Source organism: Sciurus carolinensis, chromosome 2 (genome assembly GCF_902686445.1).
Source record: "Sciurus carolinensis chromosome 2, mSciCar1.2, whole genome shotgun sequence".
NCBI classification, from domain to species: Eukaryota; Metazoa; Chordata; class Mammalia; order Rodentia; family Sciuridae; genus Sciurus; species Sciurus carolinensis.
Window position 1 is genome coordinate 55,242,175 of NC_062214.1, and position 23,786 is coordinate 55,265,960.

The 23,786-nt window shown below is 38.0% G+C and overlaps 1 protein-coding gene across 1 annotated transcript in view; it reads right to left on the reverse strand.

Moving 5' to 3' along the window:
* Positions 1–23,786, reverse strand: part of Ticrr (TOPBP1 interacting checkpoint and replication regulator) — a 40,213-nt gene that overhangs the window by 1,723 nt on the left and 14,704 nt on the right. Inside the window, exons 8-20 of the mRNA XM_047540519.1 lie at positions 21,622–21,773; positions 20,481–20,581; positions 20,085–20,178; positions 19,928–20,007; positions 19,517–19,756; positions 18,902–18,998; positions 15,824–15,881; positions 13,620–13,784; positions 7,308–7,398; positions 5,509–5,570; positions 4,620–4,754; positions 3,875–4,032; positions 89–2,264 (exon numbers count right to left, since the gene is read on the reverse strand). Of these exons, the coding sequence (XP_047396475.1) occupies positions 89–2,264; positions 3,875–4,032; positions 4,620–4,754; positions 5,509–5,570; positions 7,308–7,398; positions 13,620–13,784; positions 15,824–15,881; positions 18,902–18,998; positions 19,517–19,756; positions 19,928–20,007; positions 20,085–20,178; positions 20,481–20,581; positions 21,622–21,773 (3,609 nt within the window). The remainder of the gene's footprint in view (positions 1–88; positions 2,265–3,874; positions 4,033–4,619; positions 4,755–5,508; positions 5,571–7,307; positions 7,399–13,619; positions 13,785–15,823; positions 15,882–18,901; positions 18,999–19,516; positions 19,757–19,927; positions 20,008–20,084; positions 20,179–20,480; positions 20,582–21,621; positions 21,774–23,786) is intronic.

The window sequence follows — 23,786 nt, forward strand, 5'->3', positions numbered from 1 at the left end:
GCTTGGTCTTCCCAAGCTCCAAATGCCTACTCCCAAACACTCTGCCCGACAGAAACCACATGGCATGTGGATTTAAAAATAAACTCACCAGAAACAAACACCTCATCATCCCCAGTGGAGGGGAATAGTGGCACACTCTGACTTGGAGACCCCTCTTCGTGCTTACTGGCTTCTGAATCTTCACTCAGGGTAGCGCACACTCTTTTGGGCCCGCACTCAGCTTCTTCCTTAGCAGACAGGTGTCTCTTCCTGGAGCCCAACCCAAACTGTCCCCATGAGAAGACCTCCTCAGCTCTAGGAACACAGTCCCTAGGAGGTGACTGATCTGGCAGCTGACACACCCCCTCTAGCTCAAAATCCTCCAAGATGGGAGTCTTGTGGTGGCCAAGATCAAGACCTTGCTCCCTTCCCTCAGGCTCAAGCAGTGACAAGCCTCCAGGAAGGTCTGTACTGGCCTCACCCCGCCCAGCAAAGGGCCCAGTGCTGTAGTCTACTGCCCTCTTCCTCCGAGGCCAGTCTTTAATTGTGTCGGGTGTGGTCTTCCCACTGTGCTTGGGGGATGGAGTCCAAGGAACCCCAACATCTGTTTGAAATGGAGAGGGAGTACTGGAGGGGCAGCGGGTGGGGGTACAGGACTGGCAGATGTAGGTTTGTCCCCTGCTTTTGCCAGGTGTGCTGTGTGAAGGGCGGAGGCAGGGTGGTGACATGTAGGTGGGGGGTTCAGGTTTGTTGGAGGACCTGCTGCCTCTGGGAACACTGAGATCGGGGAAGGAGCCCTCCTCCCCTATGGGACTCTCTTCCTTTCCTATGGCCTCAATTTCAAACACAGAGCTGGGGTCTACCTTTTTAATCTTAAGCTTGGGAAGGCCAGAGGCTTGCATCTCCAGCTCGACCTCATAGGTCTGAGGGCTGGCAGGAGGCTTGGAATGCCACATGGAAGCGTCCAGGTTCTCCAGTTGTGCTGTGGCCTGGCACTGTCTTCTGTCTGAGGTGGACAGGGCATAGGATAGCACCACAGGAGAGCTGGGCCCAGACAATGGAAGAGGCAGAGGAACTCCAGGGTCAGACACAGAGGGCTTCTCATTGGCAACTTCTGTCCTGAGACCCTCACCAACTTCCCCCGGTGAGACACTACTTTTCACATGGTCATTCTCCTGGCCATGGTGTTTGGCTTCACTGAGCAGAGTGAGGTACTCCGTGTCACTTGCAACAAACAAAGGAGAAGATTCAAGCCAGTCACTTCCAAAACCAGGGACCAAGTAACTCTGTCCTTCAGGAGAAGACTGAGGAGACAGGTTCCCTTCCTTCTTGCACTTCCTAGAGCCTGTGATGGCAGCTGGGCTGTAGGCTGTGTTGGTCACAGGAACCACAGAGGGGCCAGACTGGCACTTTGAGAAACCTTGTTCAGGATTAGAGGTCTTTCTACACTTTCTCTTAAGTTTAGAAGGTAGTGGAGGTGCAATGGAGGCAGATGTAGTTCTTTGTGGGATTTTGTGGGGAGTTAAGGGAATAGGACAAGAGAGAGAAGTGGCTATGCTAGGTGACATCTGGGGCTCTTTCCAATCCAGTTCTCCAGGGGGAGGGGATGCCGTCAAAGCTTTTCTAAGTGGGTTCTTGGAAACATCATCTGTGGAAGAGGGAAACTGTTTCTCTGGGGAAACAGGTGGGGAAGAAGTATCTCCTGGTCTCTTTGGGGTTTTGACAGCTGTATCCTTTAGAGTCTGTGCTGGTTCCTCTGCCTGAGGAACTCTGGGAAGACAGGGCTGTTGGTGTTTTTGATTCTGGGGCATGCCCATGAGGGCTGCTGCCCTTGGGGGTGTTCTTAGGGAGTATCTAACAGGAGTCAGATACCCACTCCTGAGTATCTGATGGGCACTTGATGGAGCTGGGGATGCTGGACAGCAGAGGCTTTCTGGACTGGAATTCATTGAATATGACCATTCACAGTTTGGCAAAAATCCAGATGGCTGAGCACTTGGCCTGCTGGGAGTTCTTGGTATGTTTGTTTCAACAGGAGAGGCCCCTTCTCCTGCCAGGGAGGATCCTTTCTGAGGAGTGACTTTTGACGCCAATGGTGGCCCATAGCCATGTAAGGAAGGATCTTTTAAGGACTCCTGAGACACTGGCTGCTTTGCAGGTGTGGTTTCTGCAGGGGAGTTTTGCATTCTTTCTGGAGTATACCCTGGAGTCTGTGGTGTACGAGGGAGCCTTCTCAATGTAGTTTTAGGAATGCTTGGAGATTTCCGGTAACTCTTCTTGGGAGTCTGAAAAGAAAAATGCTTATTTCAGTACCTGATTATTGTAACCCATATTCTCTAAGCAGTGTCTCTGTAATCTCTCAGACAATTAGAAAAGCAAACTGGAGATTTAAAGTCAACCAAATGAATGCAAATGTAAAATTTACAAATTTCAAGTAGTAATGTTTCCTTCTCCAAAATGTGATTCTGATTTTACTTTTCCACTATTTCTAGGATCAAGCACTACATCCAACCTTGGTTCTTTTAGAACTTAACAATTTTAATAATTAGCAGACTATGGCTAAACCATGCTTTGCTTCTGTCTCATTTCACCACTCAGAACTATCATTAGACTTCTCTGCAAACAAAACAATGATTTCCTTTGCCTTCTATAGCCTCCAGGAGCCACCTCATCAGGCCTCAGCTCCATTCAATCTGTGTTTGCTAAATACCTACTATGTGCAGACACTTGGTGGGGAGAGCCATGGAGTCACATGAAGCACAGCAACAATATCTCAGAAAGGATACTCCCAACCAAAAATTTCCCTTCCTTCTAGTGAGAAAAGTAATTAAAAACTCTAACAAATGAGGAGGTCAAGCACTTACCTTTTCTATACCCTTACTAGATCTTCTCAAGGGAATACCAGTCTAGATGGCGTTTTGTGTTCAGTTGGGCATGGACAGGTGCTAACAGTGTGGCCAACACAATGTCAGGAACATGCAAAGAGCACAAAGGAGGCTTGGGGGCAGGAAGGAAGAACTTTGTGAACTGAATGTTTGAGAATGGGTATCAGTAGGAGCAGGGGCAAAGGCTTGAAAACAATAAAAGCAAAGGCACAAATAGGAAGAACAGCAGCTGTGTGGGAATAGAGGACAGCCTGATGTTGCTGAGCAGGAGGAGTGTCAGGAAGGGAGGATCCAAAGGCTTAGGCCAGCCGGGTGGGCAGTGACCAGACCACAGAAGACCTTGCCTGCCTGGGGAAGGAGAACTGACCTTGGTCATAGATCTGTGGTTTTCAAACCTTTCCCCAGAGCTTTGTCCTCCCCCAACCTCTAGCAGTTTATCTGGGTTTTTCAAGCAAAGATTATTATTTTTGAATACAAGGGTTCCATTTTAGGAAAATGTAGCTATAGAAGATAAAGAGTCTACAGAGCATTAAGTAAAGCAAACATTTTGATCAAAGTCAGATAAATGTTTTGGAAAGATCACTCTGACCTTTCTGTGGAAGGAGAATTTGAGAGGGAAAGGGCTGTTGAAATGTTTCAGGTAGAACTGAACTAGGACAGGAATTGCAAGGATGGAGAAGGAGGAATGGGTAAATAAAAGAGGAAGAACTCAACTCGTTGGTTATGTCCTGGGAGAGGGAGAAGTAAAAAGCCACTCCCAGGTTTCTGCCACAGAGTGGGCAATCAAACAGAAATTGATGAATGACTGGTATACATTTCAGAAAAACACATATGTGTAATATAGTAGATGAAACCCACCTCTACCTCTCTACCGCCATGCCCTCAGCCTGGTGCTTTAAGTTCCATGTGCCCAGTGACAACTCATATGGCACAACCTAACCACACCACAGCTCTTACTATCTACAAGTCACCTGCTTTGCTCCTTCCTGGACTCTACGTTCTGTGTATACCTGGTAAACTGTGGGTATCTCAGAACCCATGCTGCTTCTTGAAGGCTTTTTATTTGGGGCTGAACCCTTCTCTGAGGGGCTGATCATCTCAGACACTGCCCCAAAGAAAAGCCTCTTTGGAGACCGAATACTTTGGGCTGCAGAATTTTCTCTTTGGCCTGCAAATCAAAAATAATAACTTTTAATTCTTTTTCAATACCTGTCCTCCCAATACTATTAAAACAGCCACTTCACACGAGAAAGAAGACGACAAAGTTTTAGAGCAACTGGTGGGGAAAATCCCACCTAATTATGTCCAAAACTGCAACAATCGTTGTTTTCCTGAATTTTAACAGATTGATCCCATGTCCTATGTTAGGAAATGCATACAACTGAAATAATTTAATCTGTAACTATAAATTATTTTAATTTTTTTAGTATAAATATAAAAAGGTATCTATTATGTTAATTGTGAACAAAATAAAAAAAACATACAAACAGATATCACCCATTTCTACCTGTGATACTTGTGTGCAGCATTTGGCCATATGGCATAGATTATGGCTGACCAGTTGTGGGAATCCAAGAGATGAATGATTAGAGTCAAAGGACTGTTCATCTAGTCATCACCCTGAACCTCGATTATACCTACCTCTTCTATTTTTCCAACATCAAGTAACAAAATGTCAGATTATATGCTTCTTTTCCCAAAAATACTTCCCACCAAGTCAGCACAGACCTGTGAAGATAGGTGGGCCCATGTTACCTGACTTGTCTTGCTGGAAGGAGTGGACTCTTTGCACACTTCGGGACCTTGGCTGAGATACAGAGTAGAAGGAACCAGAATTTGTTCTGCTAAATGACAATTGCTTGATTCGAGGACTTCGTCTCAAACTTATTTCTGCAAACCAGAAACAGAATTAGTATCTCGGAAGAACTACAAACTTAGAATTTTCCCATATTGTCAGAAATGGGCAAAATTTATGTAATACCACATACAGGATGGAAATTTAACAGTGGCTGTAAGACATTCTGAAGCGTCTCTTAAACAGTTAAAGGGGTTTGATACATGACCCCAACAAGGTATTGAAAAAAACCACTGACCCATTAGACTGCCACTTTCAGAAGTCTTATAAACTGCCAACTGACACAGGGTGAAAAAAGGTATGTATAATGTGCTGTTTGTTAAAAAACAAAAAAACAGGCTCCATATGTGCATACTACATATATTTGTATAGAAATTGTACTGCTAAGAGTATATGCTAAATGTTAACCAAGTATATCTGAATTGTGGGACTATCAAGTAATTTTTAAATTTTTTTACTTCTCTATACATTCTAATTTTTCTACAACATAAATTACTTAAGCAATTAAAAAAAGAAGTTTGTGAAAATCCCTCCTGTCATATACTTCCTAAATGAGCCACAGCACTTCGTGTAACACAGTAGTTTAGCACTTCTAATCTTATTTCTATTACACAAAAATATTTCTTCTCTAGAAATTCAATTAATTCCATGTAAAAGACCATTCACTTATAAATACTGAGCTACACTGGGTAACTGGTGCCATCACAATTTCTGTAAACTATCTGAGGATATGCTGAGTACAGAAATGTACAGCTTACAGAATGTAAAAGCATAGTAGGTAGGACTCACCATCTTCTCCTTTTACAGGGGATTCTTCTACCACATCAATATCAGGACCAGGATCTGAAGACCTTCAGGAATAATCAGCATTCAATATCATTCATAATTAATGCACATTAAAACCAGAGACAGGTTTTCATCTAACAAGATAACAAAGATCAGTGCTTGACAATATTAGTGTTGGTAAGTACTCTCATAAATGATTATTGTTATTTTTTTGGTGCTGGGGATTGAACCCAGTGTATTGAGCATGTTAAGGACAAGCTCTACAACTGAGCTATACCTCCATCCCAACATATCATTATGAGATGGAGTGCTTTTTAAAAACCAATTTTGTAACATTAAAATTACTTTAAAATAGATTAATACTTTTATTTTATTTATTTTATTTTAAATTTTATTTAAAATTTATTTTGTTTTTAAAATACTTTGTTTTAGTTGTAGTTGGACACAATACCTTTATTTTATTTTTATGTGGTGCTGAGGATTGAACTAGGGCCTCACGTGTGCTAGGCAAGCCCTGAGCCACAACCCCAGCCTGGATTAATACTTTTAATTACAATAATTTATTAAAAAATTATACCTAAATATTGTACTGTCACAGTAATAAGTAGCAATGTTTGTTTGTTTGTTTGTTTGTTTATTTTTGTACTGGGGATTGACATAGGTGCCCTCAACCACTGAGCCATATCCCAAACACTTTTTATTTTGAGACAGGATCTCACTAAGTTTAGTGCCTCACTGCTGGCTTTGAACTTGTAATCCTGCCTCAGCCTCCTGAGTTGCTGGGTTTACAGGCATGCACAACCACACCTAGTAGCTCAAGTTCCTATTTAAGAGCTTTAATTTCTGCCATTTTGTCAAGGACTTCTGACCCACCAATTTTACTTCTCGCAATTAATCCTCTAAACTTCACCAGTATGTAACTCCTGTCAACGAATATTGTAGACATGGAATTTGGACAAGATGAAAAAGATGTGCCTCTTATTCCCTTTTAAAGTGTGGTTAAAAACCTTGAACATTATATATAAAAGAGGAGATAACTCTGAAACAGAAAGCAACCTGGCTGGGGACCTTAGGACCTGAGAAAAGATGGAGCAGTGAGCTCCCTGGGTTTCCTTCTGCTGTTTATATCCTAGCTGGGTGCTAGAGAAGCTGACAATGTAGATATGCCAGTAAGATAGACAGATAGGTAGATAGATAGATAGATAGATAGATAGATAAGGAAGGAAGGAAGGAGGGAGGGAGGACGAAAGGAAGGAAGGAAGAATTGAACAGAAAAACAAACAAAAAATGCAATGCCACACAGAGAGACAGTTCTCTCAAGACAAAGAACCAGGAAAGGGACATCTAAACAAGACAATAGTTCAGATAACTACTCTTTTCCAACTGATTGTTATAGAAATCAAACCCATAGCTCTGTCAGCAGAGGTTGAGTAAGGATCCTAGACTTCCCACTTTGCCTAGCAGGAATGGGGACATATCATTTTGCATGTTAACAGTGAATGGGTTTAAAAACTGCACACTATCCATTTGATGGAATACTACTAGGCAATGAAAAGGGATGAACAATCGATATAAGCAACAACAAATCTCAATTATACCAAGTAAAAGAGGCCAGATAAGAGTACACTCTTTATGGCTCTCCTGTCCCACACAATTTATAGAGTCCTTTATAGTTATAAGCAACATGGTTAAGATTGAAGTCTGGATTGAAGGTCAAGAGGAGGCAAACAAACAGTGGTCCCCAAGACCATGGTGAAGGTGGTGTGAGTGTATGAAGAAGCCTGGACAAGGATGTCACTCACCTGCCCTTGATTTGTCTATGAAGTAGTCTCTTGGAGATTTGCTTATGTACTGGAGTCTCAGCCACACTCTTAGTCAGCAGTTTGTGATAACCTAAAATGTAAAAGAAATTTAAATTACAAACTTCACTTAACCTTTTGAAGCAGCAGATGGTAAAAGAAGCAACTGAATTTATATATGGTTTATTAGCTAGCTAGAGTAGATCTTAAAGTTTTAGGTTTATAAAACTCAATGGGATAGAACAATTCGTCAGCATTATTAGAGATTAAATAATGACAGACCAATGTAAAATACTCAAAATTATTTATCGAATAGGCAATCCTGAGAAACAAAAAGTGCTCACTTCTTAAGACTAACATATCCATCCACCTTGTTAGTGGTTTTTATATTTATGAGGAAATAATATGTAAAAATGATGACATGTCATGCAAGTATTAATTGTTAAGATAAATCTAGTTGGCATAATATATCTCAGAGTAGGTGGCCAAGCTATTTAAGGGGAGGACTGGTCTAGAGTGAGCTAAAAATGACTAGCTTGGGCAGGGGTTGTGGTTCAGTGGTGGGGCGCTTGCCTGGCATGTGTGCAGCATTGCATATAAGTAAATGATTCTCACACTGTGTATAAGTAAATGAATAAAATAAAAGTCCATCAACAATGAAAAATATATATTAAAAAAATAATTAAAAAAAAAATGACTAGCTTGCTCAGTGGTGGGGTGCTTGCAAGGTCCTAGGCTCAATCCCTGGCACACCCACCCCACCCACACTCACCCACACACAAAGGAGTGACATCAGCAGAAATGGTGGAGAAGGACCTCTGAAAAAACCCTTCTCCTAAGGAGGAAGAACTCTGGAAAAAAACTAGTTTTTTTCAGAACTCTGGAGATTAGCTAAAGGTTTACAACAATTTAGGTAGCATTTTTTTTTTTTTTTTCTCTCAGGAAGTACAGTGAGGATGATGGCACTTTAACCTGCCATAGTCCCAACACTCTCTCCCTCACCCTGTGGTCACCTTGAAAACCAAAAGCCCTGCAGTTTCTGAATGGGGTTGGAACTCTTCCAAAAGCCCTGCTCACAGATACCTGTTATCATATGACCCAACAGTTTCCTGAAAATTCTACTCACAAGGTTGGTCTCTACTTACCAGACTTACAACTCACCTGGCATAAACTATCTTTTGCTTAGAAGTGTTTATTAAATTGTTAAATATCACAGTTTCCTGAGGTGGTGGTAATATTTGGGGAAGAATTCTATACCCAACAAAACTACACTTCAAAACCAATGGAGAATCTGGCATATTCAATAGAGAATCTGGCATATTCTCAGATTAAAACAAAACCAAGGGCTGTGGTTGTGGCTTGGTGGTAGAGCACTTGCCTAGCATGTGTGAGGCTCTGGGTTCGAGTCTCAGCACCACATATAAATAAATAAATAAAGATCAATTGACGACTAAAAACAAAAACAAACAAACAAACAAACAAACCCAAATAGGTCAGATGTGATGGAACATGCCTGTGATTTCAGTGACTTGGGAGGTCAAGGCAGAAGGATGACAAGTTCAAGGCCAGCATGGGCAACTTAGCAAGAACATGTCTCAAAATGAAAACATAAAAAGGGCTAGGAGTGCAGCTCAGTGTTAAGGTGCTTCAGGGTTCAATCCCCAGTCCAAGAAGAAAACAACAAAACCCAAACAGAATTTATTACCAGCTGGCCTGTCCCACAAATAACACTCAATAACACTCAAATAACACTTCAGGCTGACAGGAAAGGCAAGAGAGTAATTCAAATGCACAAGAAGCATTAAAGAAAACAAGTCTGGTAAAGAACTTACAAGTAAATATAAAAGACAGTATTAACAATTTTTTTTGTTTGCAACTTTTTTTTACCCTGTGATTTAAAAAATAAAACAAATATAAGTCTGTGTTGACAGTCATAAAATATAGAGATATAATTTGTATGACAAAACAGCACAAAGGACAGAAAATAGAATTACATAGGAGCAGTTTTTGTAAAACTGAAATTAAGTTGTATCAACTAGAAGTTGGCTGTTTTAAATTATTAACTGTAATCCCCAAGGACAGGAACTCATGCACAAAAATGCAAAGAGAAGCTTTAAGGGTTGGTGATACCATCGAAACAACTTGTAAGCTAAAGAGATCAGAATCCAATACTTAGGAATTCTGAAACCTGCCCAGACACTTATCACAACCACAGGTGCTTGAAGAGGACAGGTTGCTGCTATTTAGAAGGAATGAGGCCCACAACCAGCTACTGCCTGCTTTCCTCAGCCCACTGCAGCTGTGGGAGACCAATCCCCACTCTAGGAGCAGCTGGTTGGTGCTAGGGCAGACAACAGGGACCCTGCCTCCCAAAATTTGGAACTGTATGCTTTGGTCAGCCTAGGGATCCTGTGGGACTGGTGCACACACCACGGTTTCAGCCCTCTGGGGCTGCAGTGGCTTCCCTCACCATACCTACTGCAAGATTTAAAGGGACAGAAATACCCTTCTTCCCACCCCATTTTTGGAGCCAGACATTTGGAGAACATACTTCACAAAAAAGTTTGGAAAAGGTACAGAAGGAGAGCAGCAACCCTCAAAAAGAAAAAATCAGCTATCCCTGAGGGCTTAGAGAATCAGATTCCCACAATCAGCACATCATAGTATCCTTCACTCCTAGTTCTTGACAAAAAATTTAAAAGCATACAAAGAAACAGGAAAATTCACCCACTCATAGGAAAAAAGAGTTTGACTGAAATCATCCCTAAAGAGTCCCAGATGTTGAAATTACTAGTCAAAGATATTAAAACAATTTTTCCAAATATGCTCAATAAGCTCATGAAACTAGGGATAAAATAATAAAAGAAACCCAGGAAAACAATGAAAGAACAAAATGATAATACAATAAGGCAAACAGAAACTATAAAAAGGAACCAAACAAATTCTGGCACTAAGAAGAATAATAACTGAAATGAAAAATTCACTAATAGGATGCAAGCAGATTTGAGCAGGTAGAATTATCAGTGAATTTAAAGATAAGGAAAAATTCCCCAATCAGAGCAGGAAGAAAAAAGAATGAGGAAAATGAACAAAGCCTGAGGAACTGGTGGGATTCCATCAAGCATACCAACAACCACCAGGGAAGACAGAGGCAGAAACTGTTTTGAAAAAGTAATAGTTAAAAACTTCCTAAATCTGATGAAAAACATGCACCTACACATCCAACAAATTCAGTGAACCCCAAGCAAGATAAATCAAAGAGATCCTACTGAGACATATTACTGTCAAACTGTCAAAACTCTAAGAATAGCAGGGAACACTTATAATTCCAGCAGCTCAGCTGAGGCAGGAGAATTCCAAGTTCAAAGACAGCCTCAGAAATTTAGAGAGGTCCTAAGTAACTTAGTGAGACAGTCTCAAAATAAAAATAAAAAGGGCTGGGGATGTGGTTCAGTGGTTGAGTGCCCCTGGGTTCAATCCCTGGTATAAAACAAAACAAAACAAACAAAAGAACTACCAAAAACAAAAACTCAAGCAAGACTCTTGAGAGCAGCAAGAGACAAAGCAGTTCAATAAGATCAATAGCTGATTTCTTATCAGAAACCTTAGAGGCCAGAAGACCACGATTAATATATTTAAAATCCCGGAAAAAAAAATCCTGTTGAAAATAATTCTGTATCCTTCAAGGCTAAAATAGAAATGAAGACATTTTCAGATAAAGAAAAATTGAGGAAGTTCAAATATTAGTAGACTTGCCTTACAAGAAAAGCTAAGACAGTGCATCAGGCTAAACTGGAAGGACATTAGACAGCAAAAAGAAGCCATAAGAAGGGGCTGGGGTTGTGGCTCAGTGGTAGAACACTTGCCTAGCACAGGTGAGGCACTGGGTTTGATCCTCAGCACCACATAAAAATAAAAAAATAAATAAAATAAAGGTTAGATTCTTAAAAAAAAAAAAAAAAAAGCCATAAGAGATTGAACAATAGAACACACTATGCAGGTTGATACAAAAAATAACATTAGCCAGACACAGTGATGCAAATTTATAATCCCAGCTGCTCAGGAGGTTAAGACAGTTGGTTCAAAGCCAGCCCCAGCAATTTAGCAAGGCCCTAAGCAACCCAATGAGACTATCTCTAAATAAAGTATAAAGAAGAATGAAATTATGGTATTTGCTGATAAATGGATGGAGCTGGAGACTATCATGCTAAGTGAAATAAGTCGAACCCCAAAAACAAAAGGCCAAATATTTTCTCTGATAAGCAGATGCTAATTCACAATAAGAGGGTGGGGAGTGGGCGCTAGGGAAGAATAGAGTTACTTTAGGTAGAGGGGAGTGAAGGGCGGGGAAGGGGTATGGGGGTAGGAAGGATAGTAGAGTGAACTAGACATTATTACCTCATGTATATATATGACTGCATGACTGATGTGATCCTACAATATGTACAGAAAAATGAGAAATTATACTCCATTTATGTATGATTTATCAAAATGTGTAAATGCACTCTACTGTCATGCATAACTAATCAGAACAAATATAAATAAATAAATAAATAAGTGGCTGGAGATGTGGCTCAGTGGTTGAGTGTCCCTGGTTCAATCTGTAATACCAAAAGAAAAAAAAAAAAAAAAAAAAGACGGTATCATGTTACTTTTGACTTACAGCTCCTCTTTTTTTCTATATGATTTAAAAGGCAAAAACACAAAACATTAATTATTGGTCTGTATTAATGGACATACCATGTACAAAGATGTAATCTATGATGATGACAATAAAGGGGGAGGGACAGAAACATAGAGGAACGAAGTATATAGTATTGAAACTAAGTTGGTTTTATCCTAACTAGGCTGTCTTAAGTTAAAGATGTTAATTATGATTGCCAAGATAGTCACTAAGAAATAACTACAAAACACACAGAAAAAGACTGGAGGGAATCAAAATGAGACACTACAAATAAGTAAGGTAATAAAAGACCAAACAAACAAAAAGGCAATAATAGAGGAAGTAAGGAAGAAAAGGGCATAAAGTATATAGAAAATGAAAAATGGCAGCAGTCATTCCTTATCAATAATTACTTTAAGTGTAAATAGATTAAACACCACAATTAGAAAGCAGAAATTGGCAGAAAAGATTTAAAAAATGTGATACAACTCTAAGCTACCTACTGGAGACCCAACAAAGATACAGAGGTTGAATATTAAAGGATAGCAAAAGATATCATATGCAAAGGAGCTTCTTGCTTATATTATTGTCAAACAAAATAGGATTTAAGCCAAAAAAAGGTTACAAAAGACAAAGATTTTACATATTAATAAGAAGTTCAATCCATCAATAAGATACAACAGTTATAAACAGTTACATCTAACAACAGAATCCCAAAATATATGAAGCAAAAATTGACAGAATTGAAGGGAGAGATAATTGAATAATAAATATCAATACATTTTCCCCGCTGCAGTGCTGGGGATGGAACCCCGCGCCTTGCACATGCTAGGCAAGCAGTTCTACCACTGAGCCATATTCCCAGTCTAAGGGCAAATAAATTTAAAAAGACTGAACTCATACAAAGCATGTTTTCCAACACAGATGGAATGAAACTAGAAATCAATAGAAGGGCTGGGTGCAGGAGTATACGCCTGTAATCCCAGCAGCTCAGGAGACTGAGGCAGGAGGATCTCGAGTTCAAAGTCAGCCTCAGCAACAGTGAGGCACTAAGCAACTCAGTGAGACTCTGTCTCTAAATAAAATACAAAAAAAGGCTGGGGATGTGGCTCAGTGGTTGAGTACCCCTGAGTTCAATTACCAGTAACCTCTCCCTGCTCTCCCAAAAAAGAAATCAATAGAAGGGAATGTGGGTAACTCACAAATATACCGAAATTAACACTTCTAAATAACCAGTGGGGGCTGGGGAGATAGCTCAGCTGGTAGAGTGCCTGAGTTCGATCCCCAGTACCGCCAAAAAAAAAAAAAAAAAAAAAAAACAACAAAAAAAAAAAACAAGTGGATCAAAGAAGAAATCACAAGGGATTAGAAAGTGTTTCGAGATGACAATGAAAACACGTCATACCAAAACTTACAGGATACAGCTAAAGTAGTATTTAGAGAGGAATTTGTAGCTATAAATACATGTATTTGAAAAAGAAAGTTCTAAAATCAATAACCTAAACTTCATCTTAAACTAGGAAAAGAGCAAACTAAAATCAAACCAAGTAAAGGGAAAAAAATTAATGAAATTGGGATTAGAAAAAGAAAAGTTGAACTTCCTTGAAAAGACCAACAAAATTGACAAACAAAACTCCTCTTTATTCGCTTACCCTGAAATGTGGTACTTTTATTGGTCTTTTTGAAGTGGTCAAGTTTATGGTCCAGACCTTCCACAACTGACACAGAATGGCTCCTAGGCAATCCCCGTTTTAGTGATCTCTTTGAAGGAGAAAACATTGCCTCATTGAAGAGATTTCTTCGAACTTTGGTCACTTCTGAAAGCATCATGGGTGAGGGTAGGGAGAGAGAAAGCCAAATACTTAAAACAGAGAAACTACTTAAGGAAACTACTGTACAGACTGATTGCTATTTTCACATTTACTAAAAAGATTTCTTTAGAAAGTATACTCCAAGTGTGGTTTAAAACATTTACTCTTACAGATTCAGAAATTTTTGTTAATGATTTTGCATGAGGTAGGGATCCAATATCATTTTTTTGTAGGGGGATATCTAGGTGTTTCAGCATCACTTGGGTTCAAAACTATTCATTCCCTGGTGAATTGTCTTGGCACCCTGGTCAAATAATCAGTTGACCATAATAAATGCTAAGGTGTTCTCTGTGTGTGTGTTACTGGAGATTGAACCCAAGGGTGCTGTTACTACTGAGCTATATCCCCAGGCCCACTTATTTCTTCTTTTCATACAGAAAGGGTCTTGCTAAATTAGCCTTGAACTTGTGATCCTCCTGCTTCAGCTTCCTGAATAGATGAGATTATAGGCATGTACCAACATTCCCAGTGATGTTTTAATTCTTTTTAAAATGTTAAGCAGATTTCAGCAGTGAAATTATCTATTCCTGAGCATTTCTTTGTGGGAAGTTTTTTTTCATAACTAATTCAATCTTTTTTAAGTTGTTGTAGGTCTATTTAGATTTTCTTTTTCTCCCCAAATTTCTTTTTCAGTAGTTTGTGTTCTTCTAGGAATCTGTCCCATTTAATCTAGTTTACCTAATTTTTTGGCATACGGTTATTCATAATTTTCTACCATAAAATTTGTTTAAATTAACTTTTCAGGAATACAAGGAAGGCCCGCATCACTTATTAAATTAGAAGCTTTACACATTATAAAATAGAAATTATCCTCATAAAAGAGGATGGCTAATACAGGTTTTGGTTAATATGGCCCAGTGTTATTTTTCTCACTTTGGACCTTTTTGTTGTCTTGTATTTAGCTCAGCCTGTGTAGAGAAACTGTTTTCGGTCCATAGATTTCTTCTTCTGACTACTTTACTAATCTGCTGGGTTATTTTTGTTTTTAGTTTTTTTTTTTTTTGGCGGGGGTGAGGGGAGACAGGATCTCACTATGTTGCACAGGCTGGTTTTGAACTTGTGGGTTCAAATGATACTCCTGCTTCAGCCTCCCTGCTAGGTTATTTCAAATTTGGTTCTTGATTTCAGAGCATGGATGAGTTTGAGTCTAGAAGACTCAAAGTTAAGAAAACAGCTAATAAGTTGATAAACACTTGACAAAACTAGCAAGATGGCACCTTTAATGTTTCAAAAATTTTCTTTATCTCCATTAAGCAGTCTATGAAACTGATTTGTGACCTGAAAGCCAAATTCGATTTGTTATTTTCTCTTTTCTCCTATGTTTTAAAATATTTACTATCTAGAGAAAATTTCAAAAAATAGCACAATAAACATAAATTCGCCAGTTGTCAGCATTTGCTTTTTCCCTTCGCCTCTCTCTGGTGTGTATAATTTCTCTCTCCAAACCCAGGAGACTAAGTTATGGACTTCACAACTCTTTCCTTCCCTGTGTTGGCATGTGTCTCCTAACAAGGACATTCTCCTACATAACCATGATGCCATTATTACACACATTATCTAGCATACATACTATCTTCCTTCAAATTTCTGTAGTTGTCTCAATATTATACTTTACAGTTATTTTTTCCTTTCTAAATTTAAGATCCAAGCAGGGATCATGGAGTGCATTTAGCTTTCATGCTTTAACTCCTTTCATCTAAAACAGTTCCACTGCCTCTTCTCTTTGCTCTTTTGTTGTTGTTGTTGTTTTGGTATGGTTTTTTGGCCTTCATGATAATGGCATTTTAAAAGATTTCAGGTCAGTTATTTTGTAGAATGAATGCAGGATTATGGGATCACATTCTCCTGAGTAAGATTTTGGGACATATTTTGTTAACCAACAATTTAAAGTCATAATTTACAGCTGAATGCAGCTGCTTAAATACATGCAATCAAAATTTGTCATTCCAGTGAATAGATCCATACCCTGGAAGAACAAAGCATACCTTGTACTGTGTCTTTCCCTGAGAGTCCAGGCTGCTGAGGGGCAGGGTGAGAGTTCTCCTGGAAAATGAGAAAATCCTATAAGGAAATTTACATAGGTATTCGTTTAAACTGAAAGAATAAAAGTTCCATATAAAGTCCTTCAATCCTTGCAGTGCACTTACAGGGACTCATAGCAGACACAGTAAAACACACTAAAAGTAGATCTTTCAAAGATGTTCTCTACTACATTGTGATAATACAAAATAAGAAACCCGTACATGCTCATAAAGAATGAACCAGTAAATTGATTTATATATCCATCCAATGCAGACATTAAGAGACTAAGAAAGGAAGACTTATAATGTAGAAAGTGAACTGTGAAGGGGGAAGATTTTTTTTAAGGCAGAATAATAAGTACAGTAGATGAAACCATTTTTAATATTTATGTATATAAGGGAATATTACAGATAACTATAAGCCTTTATGCTTAGTATACACAGAAAAGGGCTTGGGACTATATATAACAAACAATTGATGATTATATCTGTAGAACTTATGGAGAAGGAATATATTATTAATGTTATATGATTTCAAGGTTTTTTTTTTTTTTTTTTGAAACAAAGATCATGTATACTTTTTATATGTTTAAAAAAACAGGGAGCCTTTAATCCCAGAGGCTTGGGAAGCTGACATAAGAGGACTGCAAGTTCAAAGACAGCCTCAGCAACTCAGTAAGGTCCTAAGTAACTTAGTGAGACCCTGTATCAAAATAAAACATAAAAAGGGCTGGGGATGTGGCTCAGTGGTTAAATGCCCCTGGGTTCAATCCTTGGTATCAAAAAAATACACACCCAGGGAAAACCACATAAATTAAGCATAGTTACATGCTTAGCAATGTCTCTCTATCAAACTTTTATTTACTTGCTATTCTAGTAAAGGATTTAGGAATCTAAGACTCAGATATATCTAAACAAGGGAATGGTTTTTCATGATTTGTTTTGTCAGTTATGCCACTGTAATCACTGAAGATTGAACAGAAACTTAACACATTATCTCAGTGATAAAATGGAAGTTTTGCTGCAAAAGACATGAAAAGTTGTAATTCTTAGTCATTTACCTTGGTTAATAATAACTCTTTTAAAGAGTTAAATTATTATTATTGTAAAAATATGTTCAACATTCAGTTTCCTAATCCATGGGTCAGCAAACTATAGTACATAGACCAAATCTGGGCCATCTCTTATTTCAAAAATAAAACTTACTGAAACATGGTTGAGTCTGTTTGTTTATATATTGTCTGTGGCCACTTTCCTACAACAACAGAACTGAGGCAATGCGCCAGAGACTGAATGGTCTGCAAAGGCTTAAATATTTACAATCTTTACAGAAAAAGTTTGTCAACACTTGTTAATCTATATAACTGAAAGGAAAAACTGACAGTTATATCCATGAGGCACTGGGTAGGATCAAGCTTTTTTAAAATCATTGTGCTCTTCTGGAACATATATTAATTAATATATACACTTAGCTTATAAATAAGTTCACTGCTTCTAAGTTCACTACATTGATACTTCAGAAAATTCAGATTTACTCTATAAAAATTTAACATCTGGTCCTTTCAGTTAAAGTGCTATCATTAACTGGGCCATCTCTTCCAAACGATACTGATTTTGACATGAAAAACTTTGTTAACCAAAATCACATCCTGATCTCAATAAATCTGGTCTTAAAGATGTGAACAGTCTTGGTCACTATAAAAATAAAGGTTCAAATAATGTTAGAAAGTACAAACATCATTGTAAATTCTAAAGAGAAAGAAGGTCTAACAACCTTAGCTGTCCACTTTTGGATTTCACACTAATCAATCAGGATTGCAGGATAATAAGATTCACATCTTATTCTCAGGAAAGGTACAGTAGGAAAGTGAATGCTACCAATTCTTTAAAAGAATTCTTGCTTCCAATGCCAAAGGTCAGCTATAAATATTTGGAAAGACAATAAACTATCATAATAATTAAGGTTTTTGAAGTTATTGCTCAAGAATTTTAACTCTTCTCAGTTTGTGCATTTCAAAAGTTTCACTATACTTTAGTCTTCCTTCTTTCCTTAGAAAGACATTAATTTCACTAAGTAAGCAGATTCCAGCTCAGTTTTTTTTTTTATTGCAACCAATAAAAACGTCAAGTAATTATGTCTACTGCTAAAGAAAAACCAATTGCTGTCTGACTTCATGACGATCATTATCTGTTTATTTTTACTCTCAAACTTACCACTACAGTAAAACTTGTGAGTGAAGTTAACTTCTTATTGAAGTAAAATAAATATACTAAAAAGTACTTTTGTGAGGGACAAAGTCCTATTATGATTGTAAACCATTTTATATGACCTTTTCACTTATTTTGTTGTATCATGAGTTTTGTTACCTATATTCAAGATTTTCAATTAATTTATCCATTCTTTTTTTTTTGGTACCAGGGATTGAACTGAGGGCACTTAACCACTGAGCCACAGCCCCAGCCCTTTTTATTTTTTATTTAGAGACAGGGTCTCGCTGAGTTGCTTAGGACCTCGCTAAGTGGCTGAAGTTGGCTTTGAACTCAAGATCTTCCTGCCTCAGTCTCACAAGAGGCTTGGATTACAGGTGTGCACCACCACACTCAGCTTAATTTATCCATTCTTAATTTTACTTGATGTTTTTCTTTGAATTATCTCTATCAATCTCTTGGGTAAAATGATTACTCTCTTAATTTTTATTTTTTTATCGCTTGGGTTATAGTCTCATGTGTATTCATAAGAATATTTAACACCAGTTGAGCATCTGTAATTCCACAGAAATCTGAAGTGCTCTAAAAATCCAAAATTGAGCATCTGTGCAAATACTCCAATATGCTCTGTGCAAATACTCCAAAATCCAAAAAACTCTAAAATCTGAAATACTTCTGGTTCCAAATGTTTTGGATAAGGGATACTATTTCTGTATCCCCCAAAGTCAATTTCTTAAAAGTAGAGACTGTCTTTCATCCTTATTTATTATGTCAACTCAAGACAGCAGGAACAACCCACTTAATGCCATTTTGTATTTACTGGAGATTACTTACTTTTTTTGTAGTCCTCTTGGACACTTTGGGAACTTCAATTTGTCGAAGATTCTGTGAAACCTCTGCAATGCTTTTATGTCTTCTTAGTGCATTTTTCCTTTTAAAAATAGAAGGAAAGTCAAGACGCACTAGATAGAAGTACGATAGTTAAATTGGAATGGAATCAGAGTCTAAAATAAAACCTTACATTAACAAAAGCCAGATATCTTGGGGTTACACTAGATTTATTAAAAAAAAAAAAAAAGAAAAAAAGTCAAACCCAGGATTTTCAAATATAAGCACTATAAATTCAACTTCTTAATAATAATAAAACTTCTCCAAGGAAACTTAAAAAGTAAGCTGAAACTCTAACTTTATTTCATAAAAGGCTCCTAGTTATTAAAGACCCTAGGTAAACAGAGTAAAAGGGCTTTAGGAACTACAAAGTAAATACTATTTATTCCCTAGGGTCAACTGTTGATTGGTAGAAGCTCAGATAATTGGTTTTTGTGATTCAGACATAAGAGTGATTATAATTCAATACATTATAGGGACAAAAACAACTAGACTATGGTTTAAATACACCCTTTGACCTGTAACAGTACAAGTAATTTCTTTGGTGCCTGGAGTTCCTACCTTCTCTTCTTGGCTGATCTGGTGCGGAGTTCTTCCAGTTGGTCAGATTCAGTGCCACCAGACACTGATTGGTGAGCACTGGATGACAGAGGCATGGAAAGAAGTGGTGATTTGCTCTCTTGTGTCATGGAGTCATCACTGAAAAAATCTGTAGGAAGGACACTAGCCAACTTCTGAGGAATCAGAAACCCGAGGCTGTTGTAAAGATTTCCAAGTGTCTTTGGGATGGAGTCAATATACCTGTGGAGGAGACTGGTTAACTATAGAACAGAGAATTACCACCTTACCCCCTTTATTCCCTTCTTCATCCAACATGAGAAATGAGTCCTTATAGTTCCATAACTGAGATAATACTGTGTGCAGTTCTTGACAAAACAATTTTGAAGTTAAGTTAGTAGCCATCAAACTTACAATCTCAAAATCTCCTCCAGAAACTTTGCTAGGTAAGCTGGATCTTCAGTTACACACACCATGCGCAGCAAATTTGTCACCTGAAGGAGAATTTAGAAAATTACCATTTTCCCACTGTGGGGCAGCTGAAAATACTAGGGCATAACTATATACATGCCTCCTCCACTACTTGCTCCATCTCATCTGCACTTTCCAGTATCAAAGGGCACTGTAGACACATCTCCAGATAAAGAAACACCTGAAGCTGGCACCTTGAGAGAAAAAAACACTCAGTCATATCTACTATTCATACCACTTAACTGAAAAACTCCCTTTTTAAGTATAGATCTATTTATATAAGAAATGACCAGTAAGAAGCTAGGTATGGGGCACATGCCTATAATCCCAGCGATTTGGGAGGCTGAGGCAGGAGGATTGCTAGTTCAAGGCCAGCCTCAGCAACTTAGTGAGATCCTGTCTCAAAAAAAAGGGGGGAGGGGTTGGGATGTAACTCTGGTAGAGCACCCCAGGGTTCAAAACTTAGTATCAATAAATAAATAAAGTAGCTACTTACTCTCGGACTTTGTCTTCCTTGTTCAGTTTTTTCCCTAGATTTTGTCGGAGACTTTCACTAGTTTTTAGGAGGTTACTTTTTATATGATTCAGACAGTTGACCTGAAAATATAAAGTCATTACATAGAAGAATACTAAGTTTCTTATCGCTATTTCTAATTTCATATAAAATAACCTAAAAAGGAAAATATATTCCATTATAAATTTCCTTCCTTTCATTTGAATGAAAAGTAGTGAATGAATAACTTCTTTTAAATCTTTGAAAAGTACTTGATCAAAGGGGATGGGGTTGTGGCTCAGTGGTAGAGCGCTATCTAGTACACGTGAGGCCCTAGGTCCAATCCTTAGCACCACATAAAAATAAAATAAAGGTATTGTTTCCACCTATAACTAAAATGTGTGTGTGTGTGTGTGTGTGTGTGTGTGTGTGTATGCATGTGTAGAAAGAACTTGGTCAAAAAGTATTTGCAAGCTATTGGGCATGGATACAGCAAGTTCAAGCTTTAAGACTTGAACTGTCTTAAAAGGAAGGTTTCAGAAAGTAGTAATGGAGAAGCCTAAGTGTCATAAATAACTCCTTCTGTTCACTTTAGAGGAGGAGTCCTGCTTTTGCTACAAAACATGAACAAAAATAACAATATGTTCTAAAATATGGATTTGTAAACCTCCCAGTCATAAGCATCTAAGGAGCTTTTTAAACTAAAGATGCCCAAGTTCCAATTCTAGAGATCTAGAGTTAATCTCTTAGCCTGGAAGAACAAGCCATCAGCACAAAAAAAAAAAAAAAAAAACAAAAAACCAAACACATTAAAAAAAACCCCAAACCAAAAATGTTCTTGGTGATTCTGAAGTACAGCAAAGGTTAAAAAGCACTGACTTAATTCATCCAGCTAAGATGCAGCTCAAAAGAGCTTTCATTAGGAGGAAAGTACATGTAAGTACCTCCTTTCACCCTTTTCTTTAATTTCCACCTTACCAGTTCATCATGTCCACCTTCTAAACTCTAGAACTATACTCACTTCCTTGCTCGACATTTCTGAATCATGTACAGTATGATGGAAATCTCCAGAGATAAATGAACCCAACCCATCAACTACCAACCAAAGACTACACCACTGACAGCATCATCCACACTTCCTTACTTCTAATTCCTTAGTTCCTTTTGACTTTAGAAACATTTTAATGGTTGAGATCATGTTCCGAGCACATGAATACAATGTGCTTTCTTCTGTGGCCACAGTCTTTTGGTAATTTTTATGTATGTAAGATAGCAGCTCTTCCTCGGTTTTAAAATCTGTGAAAAAAAGTAAAATTGACTATCACATTTGGTTCATGTCATTGTATAATTTAAGCCAGTGGTTGTCAACTCAGAGGGATTTTTGTTGTCCCACAGGACATCTGGCTATGTCTGGACTGTCACCATTGGGAGGTGGGGGGGTTACTGGCATCTAGTATATAGAGGCCAGAGATGCTGTTAAACCTCCTACTATACATAGGACAAGACCCACAACAAAGGACTATCCAGCTCAAAGTGCCAATGGTGTCAAGATTGAGAAAGTAGAGATAAGTGATTAATCTTCAGGCTTCTCAAATCGAACACACATGTTAAAAAATGTAAGGTTAGCCAGGAGCAGTGGTGCATGCCTGTAATCCCTGCAGCATGGGATGCTAAGGCAGGAGGATGGTGAGTTTGAAGCCAGCCTCAGCAACTTAATGAGGCACTTGGCAACTCAGCGAGACCCTATCTTTAAGTAAAATATAAAAAAGGGCTGGGGATGATGTTGTTCAGTGGTTAAGCACCCCTAGGTTCAATCCTCAGTACCAAAAAAAAAAAAAAAGTAAGATTAGGAAAAAAACAAAACTCTGTTAATAAATGACATAATTATCTATGTAGGAAATCTGAAACAATCAAGAAAATTCCTTGAAATTCCTTGAATTAACATGGGATTACAACATTACTTTCCTGTATATCAATAATGTACAAGAAGGAAGACTCTATATAGTCAAGATGTCAAGTCTTGCTGGGCACTCTGGAGCACACCTTATAATACCAGCATCTTGGAAGACTAAGTCAGGAGGATCACAAGTTCAAGACCAGGTACAGCATCTTAGTGAGACTCTGTCTCAATAAAAAAAAATACAAAAATGGCTGGGGATGTAGCTGAGTGGCAAAATGTCCCTGGGTTCAATCCCTAGTATTAAAAAAATAAATAAATAAAAAATAAATTTGTCCCAACCTGACCTATCTCCTTCTTCTTTCTTTTTTTCCTCAGTGTTGGGGATTTGAACCCAGGGCCTTGTGCTTGTGAGGCAAGCACTCTACCAACTGAGCTATATCCCCTCAGCCCACCAACCTGACCTATATATTTAATGCAAACCCAATCAAGATTCCAGCAAGTTATTCTGTGGATATTGACAAACTGATTTTAATGTTTATATAGAGAAGCAGAAACAAAATTACCAAAGAATGCCAAATAGTCAAACATTGGTAAACATGATTATAATGGATATATATAGAATCAGGTACTAAATAATTAGATAATACGCATTATTTTCAAATACACATGGAATATTAACAAAACTTGACCACATAAGAATTTTAGCAAATATTAATCAATAACTTACAGACAACATTGTATAAGCACAATCTAAAAATATTAAAACTAAAAAAGACACTCCCTTACTTTATTAAGTATCAGTAAAAATAGAAAAAAGGAGTCTCATATATAATGCAGCTAAATTTATACTTATAGGAAAATTTATAAGCTTATATGATTATTTTTGTAAAAAAGTTCAAAAACCATTAATTAGCTAAGAGTTCAACACAAGAAGTAATACAAGACAATAAGCCCCCAAAATAAGAGAGCAGGTAATAATAAAGATAAGAATAGAAATGAATTAAGCTGGGCATGGTGGCGCAAGACTGAAATCCCAGCAGACTGGGAGGCCAAGGCAGGAGGATCTCAAAGTTAGAGGTCCATCTTAACAACTTAATGAGACCCTGTCTCAAAAAATAAAAAGGAATGGGAGTATAATTCAGTGGTAAAGTATTCCTGAGGGCTGGGGTTGTAGCTCAGTGGTAGAGAGCTTGCCTCAAATGAGCGAGGCACTGGGATCGATCCTCAGCACCAAATAAATAAAATAAAGGTATTGTGTCCTTCTACAACTAAAAACAAAAAATTTTTTTAAAAAAGTACCCCCGAGTTCAATCCCCAGGACGAAAAAAAAAAAAAACAAGTGATTTCAATTTAAAAAGGGAGAGTAAGCATAAATAAGCCATTAGTATCTCAAAGGTGACATCATGCAA